This window comes from Gopherus flavomarginatus, chromosome 3 (genome assembly GCF_025201925.1).
Source record: "Gopherus flavomarginatus isolate rGopFla2 chromosome 3, rGopFla2.mat.asm, whole genome shotgun sequence".
Taxonomy (NCBI): domain Eukaryota; kingdom Metazoa; phylum Chordata; order Testudines; family Testudinidae; genus Gopherus; species Gopherus flavomarginatus.
In genome coordinates this window covers 241303290-241323695 of record NC_066619.1, presented here as the reverse complement: position 1 = coordinate 241323695, position 20406 = coordinate 241303290, and the positions used below count along the sequence as shown (strand labels likewise).

The 20406-nt window shown below is 40.0% G+C and overlaps 1 protein-coding gene across 2 annotated transcripts; it reads left to right on the top strand.

Annotated features, from left to right (window-relative positions):
• The first annotated feature begins 297 nt into the window (after nt 1-297).
• LIAS (lipoic acid synthetase) lies at nt 298-18615 on the top strand. 2 transcript variants are annotated; one of them, XM_050947870.1, is made up of 11 exons: nt 298-464; nt 3664-3836; nt 5646-5739; nt 6673-6753; nt 6986-7142; nt 7961-8018; nt 10275-10403; nt 12510-12655; nt 16790-16860; nt 17264-17375; nt 18177-18615. In XM_050947870.1, exons 1-11 carry the CDS (start codon nt 381-383, stop codon nt 18227-18229), a joined length of 1158 nt encoding a protein of 385 aa, XP_050803827.1. In that variant the 5' UTR covers nt 298-380; the 3' UTR covers nt 18230-18615. The 2 variants fall into 2 exon arrangements, with proteins under 2 accessions (XP_050803827.1, XP_050803828.1); XM_050947871.1 differs by lacking the exon at nt 298-464 and adding an exon at nt 1442-1560.
• Nucleotides 18616-20406: the final 1791 nt, after the last annotated feature.

Genomic DNA, 20406 nt, shown 5'->3' with positions numbered 1-20406 from the left:
TCTGGGGCTCTGCCCACCTCCCCGGGGCGCCCAGTACAGTCCCCAGAGCCTCCGTGTGCCCGGCGCGGCATCGTCGAGGCGCGGGGGGGACCCGGGGCGCTGGATGGCAGCAGATGGCGGAACAGGCACCCTCCTCACCTCGCTGCAGACCGAGGGGAAAGGGAGAGCGTCTTTCGTCATCGCGTTCTTGTATCCCCTCCGTCTAGGCCTGACGTCATCACGCTCGGCCACCCGGCTCTGAGGCAGGAGCAATCAACGGCTGAGCGCACTAAGGCCGGAGCAAGAGGGGAATGGGGCCAGGCAGCTCAGATGAGTACCGATCTGACAGATCGGGATTCGTCCTCCGGGCTCGGTGAGGGACAGAGCAGCCGGCGGTGGCCATGGCGCTGCTCCAGCGCGGCCGCTGCTGTGGAGCCGCCGCCACGACGAGCCTGAGGCGGCTGGTGCTGGGGCCCCAGAGGCGGGTAAGTGAACGAGAGGGGCGGCCTGCCCCGGTCCCGCTCGCCAGGCGGCTCCTGCCCAGCGGCCGGGCCGGGGTCTTCCCCCTGCGCAGGGCCGCTGGGCCCCTCCGGGTGAGCTGCCCCCGCCGCGGCCCGGCTCTGTGTGTCACCGGGTCTGGGGCTCGACCCTCGGCGGCCAGTGCTTGGCTGCCCTGCGGCCCCGGACAGACGGAGCCGGGCAGTCCCCGGCCGCCTCCTGCCTCGGGGTGCAGCACACGCAGCCCCAGGGCGTCTTGGCCTGTTGGCTGCAGCAGCCCCTGGCCAGTAACCCGCGTCTCAGTTGTTGTCCGGGGCCACTCCCTGCTTGCAGGCGTCGCTCTCCCGTTGGGTGGCTGTTTCCCTGAGTGTGCGTGTTCTGCGTTTTTCCAGGCTGAATCTCATTTCTGTTTTAGCTGTGATTTTAGTCCGAATAGATCGGTCAAATAAAAGATATTACCTTACTCACCTTGTCTCTCTAGTACCTGGGACCCACTGGCTACTACACTACTGCATAGATCCCTTTGTGTTTCTTCTGTGTCCTCCCTGATGTTTGTGAGATCTCCCAGTTTAGTGCCCTCTGTACAGGGCTCAAGTTGTGGGGAGGAAGGGCTGGTGGTAGTGGCAGGACTCTCCCAAGCTGTATCCACAGCTGAACTCTGGTCACTTGAGATGACAGAATGAGATGCTTCTCACAACAAGTGTTCAAAATATGATTGTTGCAGGCTCTTTTGAGCCCCTTGAGCCCGCCTCTTCTGCAGGAGTTCCAACACACTGTATGCATAATAAGCTTATGCCTCTGGCCCAGGATCGCAGAGTTATATAATGATGTCTGAATCTAAGCATTCATTAGAATTACATTTCTAGCTTACATGGTTGCAAAAGAAAGCTCAAAAATATGATCTGAGTGTAACTGATGGAGTTATGTTTGCTTGTGTCTTCAGTCAGCCCTCCAGCAGAGAAAGAAGCAGCAGCTACTAGAGCCATGAAGGAAGCCCTATGACCATCAACACAGCAGAGATGGCTCCAGCTGCTTTGGGACAGGAAGAATTGAGGGACTAGCTCTATAGTATTGGCCCTCTTGGTGAGGCTGGGGCTTAGCATGCAATTAGGTCAGCATAGCTGTGTCAGTCAGGAGTGTAGAAAATCACAGCTCTAACTAACCCCGTTGAAGATGCAGCTATGTAAATGGAAAAGTGCTTCTATTGATTTAACCAACTTCATTCAGGTTGGTGGTGTTCCTACACCAATGGAAGAAACCCTTCCACCAGTGTAGGCTGCATCTGCATTACAGGGTTATGTCCTCATATCTATGCCGTCATTGCTATACTAATATAGTCTCTGTAGTATAAACAACTTAGATCCCTGAGATCTGCTCTTTCTATTGAGCCTTTTGGCTCTACAAGACAGATTGGAAGGGGAAAATGATGGTACCTCCCAAATGCTGTTCATGTGTGTCTCCAAAATGAGGTACCACTCACAATAGATTGTATTGGTCTGTCATTCACCTTTGCTTTTCTTATATGTTTTGATAACAGTGAAGGCTCACAATATCGACATTTACATTATCATCATTGAACAAATGGGCTGCTCATCATCGGGCATTAGGATTAATGGGGCAGTTCAGACCACTCTGAACTATTGTTTTATGTTTCCGGCAGACTCAGGCAGATATTGTTCCATTGGTTTACATCACTCATTTTATGTTTTCAAGGTTTTCTCCAGAACCATAAAAGCTACCAATTTTTTAAATGGAAATTAAGATTCTGGATGACAAGAGGGCAAACTCAAAAAAAAAAAAAAAGAAAATCCCAAACCACTGGGTTTCTGACTTAGCCCAGTTTGAGCCCTGTTCATTGATGCTATTTATCTCCTCTTCCAGATGCTATTAAATAACACTGGATCCTAGCAACAAACCCTGTAGTTTCTCACTAGATTAGACATTTCCCCCACTACTTGATCATGCTCATTTTCACCTTTTGTTTGCAGTCCTTCAGTTAGTTTTTAATCAATATGACAATATTTATACCCAAACCCGTATTAATTAGTGTTGAGGTAAGATCTTGTGGTACTTTGCATTCCTTCCGGTCTATCTTGCATGCATGGAAGCCGAAAGGATTATTATTCCAACAAGGCCACTGTGGCACAGAAGATCAAACAATCTGCCCTATACAGTGGGTCACCAAAAGAATTTGAGAGTTTTTAAGACTCTTATGGCGAGGTGGCTGAGACATTCCAACTGCATCACCTAGAGGCTTGCTTGGCTACATGTTAAGAATCTCCCATTCCCCCTTAGCTGTCAGAACTCACTGAACAATGGCAGTTTCCAATTTTTAGGCCTAAAAAGGAGATTTTTTCTCTTTGAACTCTAAGGCCACCAACTTAAAAACACTACGTGCTTTCCCATGTCACTACTGACTTTGATGTGCAGGTTACTATGGGTGCTTTCTTTGGAAGATGTATCTTTTATATGGTAATTTATTATGCTCTTGTTTTAAATCACTCTGCTTTTTCTATACTGGTTACTGCTGGTATATTTGAATGCTTCTAAATTTTAGTTACTCCATTTCTAAGAATGTACCAGCGCCATCCTGCCCTGTTGCTATAGTGGTGTTGGAGTTCTCTCCTATTTGCAAGTGTTTGAAGATTATACTTGCATGTGTTGTACACTTTTTGCTCTAGTATGTGCTTAACCAAGCCATACAATAATTTAAGATTATTGCTTTGTTCATATTTAAGTGTCCAGCTTCTTCCCTTGTTTTGATTTTCACTTTTTGAAACTTACAGGCTTTGCTGCCTCTGTCCCCTTTCTAGCTACTGAGATCAGAAAATGTTATTTTCCAATCTCCATCTGCTGATTGCCTATGTCTATATTTGCATATTATTCTACTTGAAAACAAGAGCCAAAATTCTGCCATTGGATGTGTGTTCATAGCTCCCATTGAAATCAATGAGAGCTGAGCACAAACTTCCAAGGATGGAACTTGGCCTTAAATTAACAGGTAAAAAATAAACCTTTCACAGTCATTCTATACAACTTTTATAAGGCCTGTAAATTGTTAACTTTTTGGCTTCTGTGTGAAGCTAATACAAGCCCTATCAGCTCTCAGAGATGCATACCATCAGTTATCCAATACATATTAGCACATTTATGATTAAAAGGGTAATACAGTTCTGCTCTGTTTAGGTGTGTGAAAGCCATGTGTCTAGCCAGTACAGAGCATCAAGTTCTTTGCCAGATGAAAAGAAGGAGTTTCTGCAAAATGGACCTGATTTGCAAGATTTTGTATCTGGGGATTTTTCTGACAAGAGCATGTGGGCTGAGTATAAAGGCAATTTAAAACGCCAGAAGGGAGAAAGGTAACTGTAGCTTTAAGTAATTGCACTCTGCTCTGATGTAGTATCATGCTTTGTTTAGTACTTGATATCTCTTGTATTCTACTGTACAGAAATACCTGCGTATATCATTATTTTTGTCAAGTTGTGTGGTACTGGAATGGCTACTTCACACTCCATTTTGGAAGGAATGGTCCTTTGAAGAGAGGAAAGCATTAGTTTCCCATATGAACTCTTTAAGCACAACATGTGGAAATACGATAGCTAATAGTAATTTCAACATAGTTGAGAAGATTAACTGTTATGAATACAAGTAAAAAATTTGAATACCTAAAACACCATTGGCAATTTATTTTTATTTTCAGTGTTTTGGGCCTAAAAAATAGTGAATGGTTCCACTTGCATAGCTTTATTTTAATTATAGCTGGGAAAAGAGTCACTTATTTGATTCATAAAATGTTACTGGAGATTCACAGAACTAAATAAATCACTTATGATTTTGGTGAGTTTGATTTTTTTTTTTTTTAACCTAGCCCTGAATGTATTCATGCTACTGACAGGTTGCACCACAATTGTTTGTGGTTTATTAACAAGTAATGAGCCTGTAAATTGGTAGTGCCCAGCACCACTCTGTGTAAAGGCAGTGGTAATATCTGAAAGTTTCATCCAAAAGTAATGTAATATGCCCTTGTATATGTTTTGCCCTACTTTAATATAGTAACTGTAGAACTTGTGTTGGAACTTGTTCAGTGTTAGTTGCTAATTGCTTTAGTACACGAAATAATAAATGACAATAACAGGCATCTATCTTTTATATAACCCCTTTTATTATTATGACAATCGGTGTTAATGTATAAAATTTGGTTCTAATCTGAAAAAGTGACTGTAAAAATGACATTTTGGAGCTTTATGTTTAGTGTCTCAATGATTTCCAGACCAATTCTGCCCAGTTTACAGTTTAAGATGATGATTTTTTTTTCTAACTTCCAGCTACACAATATGAGTTTGAAATCTTAAAAACAAGCTGGATTCTTTCTGGCTGATGCATCTCCAACAATAAAGAGTCTGCAATCAAACCTTGGCCCCTAATCCTGTAAAGAAAATTATGTCGCAAAGTTTGCTGTCATTTACACCCATGAAACTCCATGAAGGCCAGGGAAGTTCCACCAGTGTAACAAAGGGCAGAATATGTCCCATTCTATGGCACTGACCAACAGTTTTTAGCTATCCATACTGTACTGGTTGTGTACTTTGAAAAATGCACTTTAAACAGTATTCTAGATGAACAGTAGTAGCTATGATACCTCTGGTGAAATAGCCACCAATATATCTTGAAGGCATTGGAGTGCTTGTGCCATGAACAGTAACAAATTATAAATATATATCATTGGAACAATATGCCCAATTTGTGTTTTTGATAGATTGTTGGGTTTTTTTGTTTTTGTATGTGGATAGATTCATGAAGACTAAATTCAAAAGCTGTGAAAAACAAAATGAGCCACCCCTTCAGAATTTGTTAGGAGTTTGTAGTAGCTGTGTAATTATATTGCCAATGTCTGAATTACCATATATAGCATGGCAGTAAGGTTAGTGATCTTAAACCCTGTAATTATGGATACTTCCATCTTAGCTTGGTGGCAGGCTAATAAATGAGGATGGAAATGAGATGTATGGTACTTTTTTGAAATATATTAATACTCATTTGTTAATCATGACCAGCTTCAAGGAATCTTTCATACCCAGAGGCTGTAACAGAGTAAAGTAGATCTATGAAATTAAGTGACTACATGTAAGTTAATTTATTAATCCTTATATTTGCTTGATATTATTCAGGCTGCGACTTCCTCCATGGCTAAAAACTGAGATTCCCATAGGAAAGAACTATAATAAACTGAAGAGTACACTGCGAAGTTTAAATCTTCATACTGTAAGTCTAATGCCTGACATGTTTTCTTCTAGGAAAAAAGCAATGTTTTCATGATGTGAAATTCACCTCTTTGCTCAAGAGCAGCAGAGAGCTTATACATCATTTATGCCTTTGTGGCTTAAGTGGGAACATATGATGCATAGGCCTTGTCCTCTGCTTTTGCACAGGGGTGAATTTCACCATGGAGAGCAAGGAAAGAAACAAACAATAGAAAATTTGACATTTTCCCTGCAATGATCTTAAATATGTTGTTTCTCAAGTCCTCTAAGAAGTCAAAAGATTATCAGTGTGTCTAATTTAAGTGGAAACACTTGTATAATTTTTGGGACTGTATATTAATAATTCACATGAAAAGAAATTCAAGAAATGTTTGTGTTCTCTATTAAATATGCCCCCCCACTGATGGAAAGAGACCGAAGATGTAAGACAAGTGTAACATTCTTTTCTTCAGGAAAAGATTGTTCTGTAATGTATCACACAGATCTTGTGAATTTTTTTATGAACTTTTTTATTACATCTAAAATGTGCATAATTAATGCAGTTTAGAAGGTGCAATTCTGACAGTTATAAAATAAATATATGGAGATATACCTATCTCATAGAACTGGAAGGGACCTTGATAGGTCATTGAGTCCAGTCCCCTGCCTCCACAAGCAGGACCAAGTACCATCCCTGGCGGTTATTTTGATGAGCAGTTTTCAGGAAGATGTGTAGTTCAGAGGATGAATGGTGTTGGGGTTAAGACACAAGATTGGGTGTCACGTGACATATGTTCTCTTCCCAGCTCTTCCACTGACTGGGGCAACTCACTTAACCTATCTGTGATTTAATTTCCTCCTCAGAATTTCACTACCTGTTTCAGAAGACAAATTCCTTTGGAGGAAGGTGCTATAGAAATGCAATTTATTATTATTAATATAATTTTCATTATAGGTGTGTGAGGAAGCACGATGTCCCAACATTGGAGAGTGCTGGGGAGGGGGTGAGTATGCTACTGCCACAGCAACTATCATGGTAAGTCAATTACCACTTCTTACAATAGGAAATGTATTCTGTTGGTAGCAAATTTGGATATACAAAAATCTCCAGCACAGTGGCCCATGTATATTATGCTAATGTGCACAACAAATCTCTCTCTTCTACGGTTATTAATAATTGATTCTTTGAAGTAGCATATTCAGTAGTTTCTGAGCTGGACAATACAAAGTTTAAAATATAAAGTTAACATAATCTTTTCTTATTTCAGTTGATGGGTGACACATGTACAAGAGGTTGCAGATTTTGTTCAGTAAAGACAGCAAAAAATCCACCTCCATTGGATCTTAATGAACCCTACAATACAGCAAAAGCTATAGCTGAATGGGGATTGGATTATGTTGTATTGACATCTGTAGACAGAGATGGTTAGTATGTTGTCAGTAGTGTCTTCCAGTGTAAGCTCTCATGCACACTGTGCAGTAGTTTTAGAGTCCTCAGTCAGTTTGGGTTATTAGAGGTATATGATTTAAACTTTTATGTGATTGATGAAAGGAATGAATGACAGAAACTTTTCAGAGATTGCAAAATGCTCTTCCTGACTAATCCTTACTCCCCTACTTCTGACGCAGGCAAAATATACGTAGAAGATACACAATTATGTAATTGGTTAAACGTTGGTTCCTTATGGAACTGATTCAGTCTATTTGAGTAGAACCTAATTTTAAAAAAATATTGCTACCTTTCCATTAAGGTTGTAATGATTCTTTTGTGCTGTTGCTATCTTGGTGGAAAGACTGTATCAGAAAAAGAGGGTTTTGTATTCCATTGAAAGACCAATAGTTTCTAACAGCGGCTTTCAATAAAAGAGCAGGAACAATTTCGTTTTGCGTACATTTTTCTTTTCTTAAACTACTCTGTGGGAGAAAAAAAGAAATTAAACCATACAGATCTGTACTAAGGTTAAAGGGCTAAGGTAAACTCATATATAATCAAGGAAATTTAGAATGAAGGTTCTGACTCTGTTCTAACTAACCAAACTTAGCCTGGGTATTGTAAGGGTATGGTAGCATACCTATTGTACAATTTAGGCATAAGTAGTAAGTTAAGGGTGGAATTTCAGCTTTAATTTAGAATCACTTTACCTTTTTTGGGGTAGATTAGACTCTTAACATCAAAGCCACACAGAATTACACAAAAGTATTGTTTTTAATGTAAAAATACCAAATTATTGCATTGTTTCTAGATATTCTAGATGGCGGAGCAGAACACTTTGCAAAAACTGTATCACACTTGAAGGAAAGGTATATTATTAATTTATTACTATTAATTATTATTCAGCATTTATGTTGTGGTAGTGCCTAGAAGCCAAAAGCAGACTGGGCTCTATGGTGCTATTTGCCGTACAAACATGTAATAAATGGCATTCCCTATCCAGAAAGCTCACATGTCCATTCCTGGATTTTTCATCCTCGCTTGTGTAACACTGTTAGATTAAATAGATAGGCAAGAATGTTCTCCTGCTGAATTTCAGTTTATCTGAGATTCCTTTTAAAAATTAAGCACTAAACTGTTTCTTTGGACCACACATTTAGAGCAGTGGGAAACATCTATCCATTTTTTTGTGGATGTTTATATTTTAATGATAGGGTTCTAGCACAGTAATAATGGGTTTGGGAAAAGATAAAAACCTTTGTAACTGGGTTCCAAAGATAATCTGATTTATTTTTCAGCTCTGACCTCTAAACTTTGCCATTTTTCCAAAGAGGTGCTCTCTGTGACCCTGATTCCACCTTTATATTTTCCCAATTATACCTTCTACTTTCCACTTTATGCATTGTGCCAGGATGTCATTTTGGTAGCATGTTTGCATCTTTGTTAGAAGGTTGTAAATTTAATTCCTGCAGCCTGATTTGGGCATTTGCTTAATATTTACCCTGTAATGAGGACTAGAGGGACTCACTTCAAAGTCTATCACCGGTACTTCCTTGATTACCTGGAAGTGTTTCTGTATAGCAGTGGTTCTCAACCTATTTACCACTATGGGCCATGTATGCAGCTCTCTGTTTTGTGGGCTCAATCCACACAATATATATACTACCTGTATGGCCCTGAGGATGTCACATGGGCCTCAGCTATGTGCTGACTGGGCTGCAGGTTGAGAACCACTGCTGAATAGTGATGCAAAGTACTTCTCCATCCAGCTTGGGGTAGCCAAATTCCAACTGTTGGGGGACTGGATTAGATTCCCAAATACCAATGCAAAGTATTTACAGTCCATTAGGCCAGATGTCCCCTCTGTCATTCAGAAGCTCAGATGGTTCAAATCCTATTAAAAATCTTGCTAAGTGTAGTATGGAGCAAAGATGAAGAAAATGAAATTCACATGTAACCTGCACTTAATTTGAGCAAGTCTGGTGAATCGGTAGACCATAGAAATGGTTCTGATGTTATGTTCGACTTATGCAACATTCATATTATTTTGTGGACTAGTCAAAGCAAGAGTTGCACCTATACAGTAACTCCTTACTTAACATTGCAGTTATGTTCCTGAAAAATGCAACTTTAAGTGAAACAATGTTAAACAAAACCAATTTCCAATAAGATTTAATGTAAATGCGAGGGGTTAGGTTCCAAGGAAATTTTGGGGGCAGACAAAAGGCATTATATACTGTACAGTACTGTGGTTGAGAAGTGCCCCGACTTACCTCACACAGGCCCAGCCCGCTGCAGGCAAGGATGCTAGGAAGCACCTTCATAGCAGCAGCAGCTTTCCCAGAGAAGAACAGGCACTGATTTGCCAGGGGAGGTTCCAGGCCCGCCTCTTCCTGTCCCCGCTCTGCTCCAGGCCCGCCTCTTCCCATCCCCGCTCCGCTCCAGGCCCGCCTCTTCCCGTCCCCGCTCCACCTTCTCTCTGTAGCACTCCACATCCCTGTTCCTTCCCTCCCAGCCCCAGAAAGTCCTAGACGCACTTAGAACTTTCTGGGAGGGAGGGGGAGGAGCGGAGATGCAGTGCTTCCCTGCTCTCCCCTTCCCTCCCAGCACTTTGTGCTTAGGACTTTCTGGGAGGGAGGGGGAGAAGCGGCTGCCAAATAGGGGGGGGAAGCACTGGGAGAGAGGGGGAGCAGGTGGAGAAGAGGAACTTGTACAATGCTCCCTTGTAAAGTCTCTGTTCTTCCCCAGAAACTTACAAGCAATGGACAGAACGGGCAGCCAAACGACGTTACAAGGGAGCATGTTCCCTAATTGAGCAGCGATGTAACTTTGAAACAAGGTTAAGCGGGAGGCTGTTAAGTGAGGAGTTACTGTACTATGTTTTGAATAAAAACTAACTCTCAAGTATTTTCAGTGCATCACTGTTTTAGACGTTTACCTAACTTAACTTTACTTAGTAGATTTAAATATCAACATTGTAGATTTAGAGTTGTTTTAAAAATATTGAATTTTGATTTCTTTTAAAATATTCTGATATTTTAGTATCATGTTATTGAAATAGTTTATTTGAGCATCAATAATAGAAATATCACAAGCATGTTTATTTTTCAATCTTTGTTTTTCAGGAATTCAAAAATTCTAGTAGAATGTTTAACCCCTGATTTTCGAGGGGACCTTAAAGCAGTGGAGAAGGTTGCCTTGTCAGGACTAGACGTATATGCCCATAATGTGGAAACTGTTCCAGAGTTACAGAGGTGATTAAAGGTGATCTATGTGTATAAACAGATAGTAGGATGTATATAGTTAGAGGATGTTCTGTAATGTTCTTATGAAAGCAATATTTAGATCAACCAACATTAAACCTTAGGTATAGGTTCCTTTAACTCAACTCATCATTACTACATACATCACTTACACTTATAAACAGTAAAAATCCTCCATACCTTATAATCAAATAGCGTCTAAAGTTAAAAATTAAAAAGTAGACAATACAGTTCTATCTACCATAAATTTTGAAGTAAATTTTACAATTAGAAGCTTGTCTTATAAAAGAAACAGGAAAGGAAAAATACTGATTTTAACAGACGTCAGGCTAGATCTATTTCATAAGAAAGATAGTATACAAGAAAGATGCATGTGATTACATTAAAACAAAATGAGTTTTTTTTCATTTTCATATGCTCATTGGACCTCTTTTTAGAAGGAAAGCAAATTTACTTGGTAAGCCAGTCCCTGTATGTTTTTTTAGCATGTATTCAAACCTAACTGGCTGCATAATAGCAGCATCTGGAGCACCCACGGAGTCAGCGCCTATTACTATGGAATTATGTTTTCAAAATGAGGATGTATTTATCACACTTTGGCAAATAGCCCACAGCATTTCTCCATCATCGTTATGTCTCAGTGCCACCAGTGGGAGCCAGGTCCTGTTGTCTTCATAGAAAAGTTATATTACACCTCTCAGTGAAACTTCCAGAACCCTCTGCTCTCTTCCCTCAATAGCCATGTGTGTTGTACATGATTTTGACCAGCAGAGGGCTACCTATCTTGTAAAGTAGCAGATTAAAAGCTTTATAGACTTTAAAAAGTGGAGTCAGCCAACTCCTTTTCTTTGAGTGACCAATGTTTTTCTACCACACAGGAGGGTCTCCAAGTACGACTCCATACCCCCAGCAATTAGCCTTTTTTCCTAATAACTTGGAAATTCAGAGTGATGATATAACACTCTGAAGTCTCCAGCTAAACTGTCTAAATTCAGCTTAAATATGGGTAGGCCATATACACACTGCTGGTCAAACTGTGTAAACTAAATTAGCCCAAACCAGTTTTAATGTAGGTTTAAACTTCCTAGTTTTAATGTACACTAAAACTTCCCAGTATAGACTGTTCTTAAGTGGCTCCAACTAAATTTTCATATAGACTTCAAATACAGCTCTGTCAGGGCTGTTCCCCAACATAAGCAAAAGAGTTAAATCTTTACTATTGTTGATTTCTTTGCATTATGGCAGAGCTTGTTGGCCCTACAAAATCAGGACCTCAATACTAGAACCTGTACAAACACTTGATAAAAGACTGTCCTCGCCCTAAAGACCTTACAATCTAAATAGACAGTGGGGTTCTGCACAGAACAGTTTGCAGGATTGGGGCCTAAGTAGATACTTATATATGTCCTACCATTGTAGTATCTTCAGTGCCTTTGTTACTCCTTGGGCCAGATTCCCTTGTGTACCAAGATATACTCAGCACAGGAAAGAGTGAGTACAGGGAGGGCCACTGTCAGAGACCCAGTACCAGCTCCCTGATTCTCAGGCCGTTCCAGCCCTAGGGACCATATGCCCCCTCAGAATTTTCATAGGACAGTGGAGCTCTCCTCTGCCCACTCCTTAGCCCTCTGTGCCCTATTATGCCTCTTCCCTTTCCGGATACTTTCCCTACAGTGAAAATGGGGGCAGGGTAAGGTGGGGAATGGCATTAATAATAGCTCTGTCAACTTTACTCCAGTTCTATTAGGCATATTCTCAACTGGTCAGCTGTGAACCAATTATATTCCCGTTGCACTGCTGGGGGTTGGAATGGGAGTTGACAATCTGGCCCCTAGTGGTTAGCTGAAGACAATTTTCTGCAAAGCTGGGCTCACAGAGCAGCAGCACTTTGGTTGCATCAATCACAAGAGAAAGTAATGGAAACTTTTTTTAAGTGAAAGCTTTGTTTTTGCAGGAATTGACAAATATTTCAGAAAGTTGCTAAAATCTCAGTCCCCCTCATTGTTTTGCACCTGTGATTTTTCCAATGTCCCTTATCTCATGCATCTCTGTGTTTTTTTTTTCCCTATGGTCAAAACAATATGAATATTTTTAAAGGAAAGTACGTGATCCTCGAGCCAATTTTAAGCAATCCTTACAAGTTTTGAAGCATGCTAAGAAGGTCCAACCTGATGTAATTTCTAAATCCTCCATTATGCTGGGATTAGGCGAGACGGAAGAACAAGTATATTCAACAATGAAATGTAAGTTGCATAACTTAAGTATATGTATAAGCTTTACCATGTTGGAACATAGTTGAAGCTTGACCATTGCAATATAACTAAAATGGATGCACATGCATATAAGTTGGTCTGTTGAAAAAATTGTTTTCTAACTTTTTCATGCAATAAGGTTTTGTTCAATTTAAAAATTGAAACTCTGCCACAACTGTTGTTTATATTGCTTTCAAATCGACACGAATAATTTCACTATCAGAGTGCTGCAAGGGCCTGATCTAGCTGCCATTGAAAACAATAGGCATCTTTCCATTGACTTCAGTGGGAGCTGGATCAGTCTTCATGTCATTTAATGTTCATAATCATTTCAGGATCTCGGATGTGTACATAGAATGTTTTATTTATTTCATTGTACCTTTTTTATTTCATAACTAATATAAATGATTTTTTCTTGTTTGCAGAATAATTCTTTTTTGATTTTGATGCACAGATTATTTTAATTGTTCCTCTTCCCTGAGCTGCAGTACCTTCTTATAAGAACTTTTGCACTTACCTCTAATTTTTGAGAAAAATAAAGGTTAATATAATGTAAGTAGAACCTTGTATAGGATGAAATTCATGAATTCCTGTAATTTCCCCCATCTCCACCCCAGGGGCAGACTGCAGGCTTGTCCATCTACAACTGCGCTTTGGCATTTCCAGGCAGCATCAAAGTTAAGATTCAGTGTCTCCTGCCTCTAAGACACGTTTGTGTCAGCATATTTGGAGCCAGGAACTAGCCCACCTCCCTTGTGTGCAAACCACCCCTATATGCCCATCCGGTTGCTCTGATCTTGCTCTTCTTCCCTCTCAGTGGCAGGAGTTATATGACATGTGAATTTAAGAGGGCTATCGATTAATCATAGTTAACTCACACAGTTAACTCAAAAAAATTAATCGTGATTAATAAAATTAATCATGATTAATTCCAATTTTAATCACACTGTTAAACAATGGAATACCAATTGAAATTTATTAAATATTGTGGATGTTTTTGTGCATTTTCATAAATATTGATTTGAATTACAACACAGATTACAAAGTGTATATTATTTTTGATTGCAAATATTTGCACTGTAAAAATGATAAACAGAAGAAATTATATTTTTCAGTTCACCTCATACAAGTACTGTAGTGCAATCTCTGTCGTGAAAGTGCAATTTACAAATGTCGATTTTTTTTTTTTTGTTACGTGACTGAACTCAAAAACAAAACACTGTAAAACTTTAGAGCCTATAAGTCCACTCAGTCCTACTTCTTGTTCAGCCAGTTGCAAAGACAAACAAGTTTGTTTACATTTACAGGAGATAATACTGCCCCCTTTATTTACAATGTCACCAGAAAGTGAGAATGGGTATTTGCATGGGACTTTTGTAGCTGGCATTGCAAGGTATTTACATGTCAGATATGCTAAACATTCATATGCCCCTTCATGCTTCAGCCACCATTCAAGAGGACATGCTTCCATGCTGATGATGCTCGTTAAAAAAATAATATGTTAATTAAATTTGTGACTGAACTCCTTGAGGGAGAATTGTATGTCCCCTGCTTTATTTTACCCACATTCTGCCATATATTTCATGTTATAGCAGTCTTGGATGATGACCCAGCACATATTCATTTTAAGAACACTTTCACTGTAGATTTGACAAAACACAAAGAAGGTACCAATGTGAAATTTCTAAAGATAGCTACAGCACACGAACCAAGGCTTAAAATCTAAAGTGCCTTCCAAAATTTGAGAGGAACAAGGTGTGAAGCATGTTTTCAGAAGTCTTAAAAGAGCAACACTCAGATGCAGAAACTACAGAACCCGAACCACCAAAATAGAAAATAAACCTTCTGCTGGTGGCATCTGACTCAGATGATGAAAATGAACATGCCTCGGTCTGCACTGCTTTGGATTATTATCGAGCAGAACCCATCATCAGCATGGACACATGTCCTATGGAATGGTGGTTGAAGCATGAAGGGACATATGAATCTTTAGCGCATCTGGCATGTCAGTATCTTGCAACACCGCCTAAAACAGTGCCATGTTTCAAGTGACATTGTAAACAAGAAACAGAGACATTATCTCCTGCAAATGTAAACAATCTTTTTTGTTTGAGCAATTGGCTGACCAAGAAGTAGGACCAAGTGGAGTTTCAGGCTCTAAAATTTTACGTTGTTTTATTTTTGAATGCAGGATTTTTTTGTACATAATTCTACATTTTTTAGTTCAATTTTCATGATATAGAGATTGCACTACAGTACTTTTTTTTTTTTTACAGTGCAAATACTTGTAACCAAAAATAAATGTAAAGTGAGCACTGTACAATTTGTATTGTGTTGTAAATGAAATCAATATATTTGAAAATGTAGAAAACATCCCAAAATATTTTTAAAAATGGTATTCTATTCTTGCTTAACTGTGCGAGTAATTGCATGATTAATTTTTCAATCACATGATTAATTGCAATTAATTTTTTAATTGAGTGATTAATCACAGTTAATTATTTTAATCTCTCGACAGCCCTAGAATGTACCAGTAGTGAAATAGTTTCTTCACAGAACCATTTTATTCTAAGCAGATGTTCATGCCAACTGTAATTACAATGTTGAAACAATTGAAACAATTCATGCTTTTCATTCTACTTCACTATGGGGCAAATCCAGCCCCTAGCTCTAATAGCTAGGATAGACATTGAGAAGGGGAGGGGAGGAGGAGCTATACAGAACCTGATTCCTCAACGCTCCCATGGATGAGAAAACTACACTAGTTGCACTGAATAGCATCTTTCAGCAGCTGGGTAGGAGTAGGCTGACAAGAGTTTCACTGAATCCAAGTTTGGTATAAATTAGTTCCACTCTGTATTGATATCTTAGCAGAGAAGGCGTATCTGCTTCCTGAGGCATCAAAACTAGCATATCCCACCAAGGAAGTAGAGCTGGTGGAAGATATTGGCAATTTCCCCTTTGATTTATTCTTTCTCCATTAGAATTGTATGCATAATTTCAGCATCAGTCCTCTTGTAAGTGTGGAGTAAGATGAAGTATTTTCTTTTTATGTGTAGCTGGTGTTGCAGACTATGTCAAATTAAGAGTCTGACCTAGATATACTAATAATCATCATCATTTTTACCCAAAAGGAAGTAAATACTGAATGCCGCTAGAAAATGAAAGCTCAAAAATTGAGAAATATGGACATTAAAGATAAACTGCAGAATGCTAGAAAAGGAATTCTCATCGCTGCATTTAATTGTGGGGTATTATTAATGATGAAAAGTGTGTGATAGATACTTTACAAATAAATAAAAAGATACAATTCAGGCTTCAAAAGCTGACATTCTAAACAGGTAATATGTAGACAAGTGATAGGGTATTGGATACAACCAGAAGCAAATGTTTGCTGGTGATACTTAGCACAGGTCAATCACTTAAAAAAAAAAATTCACTATTTTAATACTTCTGAGGAGAAGAATCAGGTTTCTAGACCTCATGCAAGAAGTGAGTTTTTAGGAAGGCATCTAGGCATGAGATACTGGAGGCACAATGGATCAAGCTAGGAAGGAGTAAAATCAATCACTTTAAAAACAAAAAAAACTTAAATACTATACAAAAAATTTTAAAAATCCAATAAAAAGCTGCATCTTCACAGTTCAGTGTGGGCAGAAACTCCCTAGTGGAAACTCTGGGGATGGCAAGAGATTATCAGATTTGTTGTAAATTGTACTTCAACAAAATGCCAAAATTAGCCTAGTCTAATGAAGTATCAGGAAAAATGTCAGATCCCGCAGAGAGACAGACACACCAGCCACATTTACTCTTAAGGAGATAGTAAAACAGTGAAAGGTGAAAGGACTTACTAAAACTGCTTGAAATCAGTTTTTAATATATTTATTTTTATTTACTAAGTATCTTGTTGTTCTAAAGTATTTATACCTAAATTCTGCAATTTCTCTTTAGTGCTTCAGTCATGCCCTCTGATGCTATGTATTGAAGGGTAGAATTTAATCCCTTATTTAATGAGTTAAGGAGTGACTTGCACTCAGAACTGCATTTTAGGTAAGATGATTTTTAATCAGTGGTGATACATCATGATTCTGTCACCTGCTAAGAAGGCACTTTTCTTTTTTATAGTATTACGTGAAGCAGATGTGGACTGTTTGACCTTAGGACAATACATGCAACCAACAAAACGTCATTTAAAGGTATAAATGTGTTGAATTTACTGGAAGCAGACTATGACCTGTTCCTGATACCATGTACCCCTTCCCTTGTCAGAATGCTATCTCGTGCCATCTACACACCTTCTCACTATATGCCAGCTATGGATTTTTGAAGAGGACTCCCCTCAGATTGGGTAGCCATTCTTGCTCCTCCCCACCTGCCTTTTCTCAACAGTTAATCTGCTCATCAGTGTGGGGCTGTTATGGGCTCCATGTTAGAAATTCCTGCCTGATGAATATTGTGAAATGTATAAATCCTAAAGTAATTAAGAGTTTCATCTTGCCACATCCTGGCTGAATATAGAGTTGGCATTCCAGTTTATTAACATTAATTATACATTACAAAGTTATTACAATCTGAGCAGACTTATTTTTTTCCGTCCAGGTTGAGGAATATGTTACCCCTGACAAGTTTAAACACTGGGAAAAAGTGGGAAATGAGCTTGGATTTCATTACACAGCTAGTGGTCCTTTAGTGCGCTCCTCCTATAAAGCAGGTAGAGTACTGCACAATGTTAAATTATTATGTAAAGATACAGATGTAAAGTATTTGATATCAAAAACTCACAATAATGGTTCTTTGTTTTTTTATACAGAAAATGTATTGTCTTTTATAGTTCCTCTAAATGGGTTGCTATTGAACAGTTACGATGCTGCTTATACTCACATTTTATAAAACTAATATTACTTAGCACTACACTTACTGTTCCAGGTATGGATTTATTTAAAATGTTGTGTATAATTTGCAACTTTTGCCATTAGCTTCTGAGCAAAGTGGGCTTTAAAACTGCCCTCCCTCATCAGTTGTCTTTTGACAGGGCTTCAGAAATAAGCCATTTTAGTAACTGATTTTTCTTTTAGAAAGTTCAGTGTACTAAATTACAGCTGGCCCTACCTGAACTAACATGTAGGCCCATATTCTCTTGCTGTGCGTGGGCAGCAGAAAATAATCAGTTGTGGTTCTATGCCAGCTCCAGAATAATATAGAGGACCTTTCAAGTATTTACACCTCACAGCACTGTGTAAAATAGGGAGAATTCCATTTTATTATTGGATATGCTGAGACACGGGAAGTTAAATAACTTTCACGCAACCAAGCACTAGCAGAGTTGGGGAAGACAACCCAGGAGTCCTGACTTCCAGCCTTATGCTGTGATTGTTAGAATCCCTGTTGGGTAGGTTTGGATTTTCTAGAACATTGGCCACAGTCTGATGACATGTATACTGTTTTATTTGTTCTGTTTAACCCCCAAAGCAACTAAAACTGATTTATAGGTATTAATTTTCATTTTAATTAGGTGAATTTTTCTTGAAGAATTTAGTAGAGAAAAGGAAGACAAAGGTCATCTGAAGGTGGAAGTGGACCCATTTTAAGTCACCTACAGCATTAGAGTCATTTTTTCATAAGTTCAATTAATTCCAAAAATACAGCATCCCACATCATGGAATGATGAATGAAATTAATATTTCTAGAACACTGCTCCCTTGACAAAACAATTGACATTAATTCACCTAGTTCTTAGTTTCCATAAAATTACAGCTACATGGTACTTTAGTGCTCAGTGAATCCTCAAAAGCCTTAGCTTTAGAATGTATCAAAACAGAGACTCTGATTTGGTGAGCAGGGGAATTAGGAGGAAAAATAAAGAAAAATGACACATACGTAAACAAAAATGGATGGATTGTGAAATCTGGTATAGCGTTTAAATGCTGAAATAAAGAAAAAAATGTTGCCCCGTTGCGGTGGAATTGTGACTTTTTTCTTCTTCTAGGAGTGCCACCTCTACATTTATTTATTTATTTATTTATTTACTGGGGACTAATACTTGTTAGTTTGAAATGTGTGGAATCTTGCTAAGATGTTGATATTTTTATATTAGCACTCCACATCCTGTCCTTTTCTCCTCAGCCCCACATTTTCACTTTCCACCAAGCCCATGAGAGAAGAGTGGACCTGTCTAAAAGGATACTCCTGAGGGAATTCTGTGCCAAAAAAATTAAACATTCTGCACACAGTATTTTAATTCTGTGAAATTCTGCAAATTTTATTCATCAATTAAATAAATGTGGAGATTCCAGCATTGAAGTAGGGAGCACAGGCCACTGACTGCGCAATGGTGGGAGATCACCTCCAGCTCCTGCCCTAGGACATGGACTCAGCCATGAGGCTGCACCCTACCCTGACACAGTGCAAGGGCCAGACATGCCCCAGAAACACCCTGGGGTCCTGCCTCTCCATGCCAAGCACACTAGATCTAGACAGGCAGGCTTAGCCCAGCAGGATCCAAGTGTGGAGGGGCTTAGTGTGGGGAGATCCAGGTGTGGGGTGATAGGGTTCTGTGTGGGGCAGTCACGGTGCACACAGCTTGATGGGGGGGGGGGTATAGGGAGATCTGGATGAACAAAACTCTTTGAGTGGGGTTTCTGGGTGCAGAAGCAATGGGACCCTGTAGGAGCGGTCCAGGTGAAGGTGGTTAGGGCTCAGCAGCGGGGTGGGGGGGGTCTAGGTGTGGGGAGCTAGTCAGGGTAGTCCAGGTGCAGGTGGGGTACAGCCGATTGGGGGGTTCAAGTGTGGGAGGGCAGTCTGGGTGCAGGGGTGGAGTACAGATGCAGGGAAGTGGGGCTCAGCTGGGGTGTCTAGAGCCCCCTTGCACCCAGATGCAGAGGGTGAGGCTTGTTGGGGTATGGGTTTGTGTTCAGGGGGCTCAGTGTGTGGGGGTTTGGGGTGAGGCTTGGCAGGGAAAGCTAGGTATGAGGTGCGTCTGGATGCACAGGGGTTGGGCAGACAGGGGCGCAGGCAGCTTCCTGTACAGTGACCCCTCCCCCCCACGACTGAGGAACGATAAGGGCAGAAAGGAGGGGAGATGTGAAGCTTCCTGCAGCTAGAGGGGGGGTGGGTCTGACCCTGCCCTGGATGCTCCTTGTGGGAGAAGAGGAAGTCCTATCCTCCCCAGCCCTGCTGGGAATAGCAGCTAAGCCAGGCACAGGGTAGGAGCCACTGGCTGGGGCATCCCCAGTTCCTCCCCCCTCCCACTGATTTACCTCTCTACTGGCTGCTCCAGATGCCCAAAACAACACACCTCTGCTGCTGGGGAGCGGAGCATGACCGTTCTTGCAGCTTCCCTATCAGAAAGTCATTTTTCTGCAAAGAAATCTGCTAGAGACATGAATTTTGTGCACACACAGTGGTGCAGAATTCTCCTAAAAGTAAAATTAGGAATGGTTAAGTCCCCACTTCTCAGCTAATTAGCATAAAAGGGTGCTTGTGAACCTCATAGCTTTCCTGTTCCAGGGCTTTCCCTGGGTGATCTGGCCCTGATTTATTGCATTAGATGGTGTGGTGTTAAGTTAGTAGGATTTAAAAACTCGTCATCCAAGAAATGAAGTCCTTTTCATTAGAAGGCAATAAAATGCAACAACTAAAGATTCCTATCTTTTTCAGAATTAGTTATGTAAAGAGGGTTTTTAATTGCATGAAAATTCATCATTGTAGCTTTTGGCTAATTGTTACAAGCAGTGTGTTCACTC

Excerpts from the sequence above, each read along its gene's own strand:
- LIAS (XM_050947870.1), top strand. The coding sequence starts at position 381 with ATGGCGCTGCTCCAGCGCGGCCGCTGCTGTGGAGCCGCCGCCACGACG. Across the intron at positions 6,754-6,985 it reads CTGCCACAGCAACTATCATG|TTGATGGGTGACACATGTAC; the intron begins GTAAGTCAATTA and ends TTCTTATTTCAG. Across the intron at positions 8,019-10,274 it reads GTATCACACTTGAAGGAAAG|GAATTCAAAAATTCTAGTAG; the intron begins GTATATTATTAA and ends TTTGTTTTTCAG.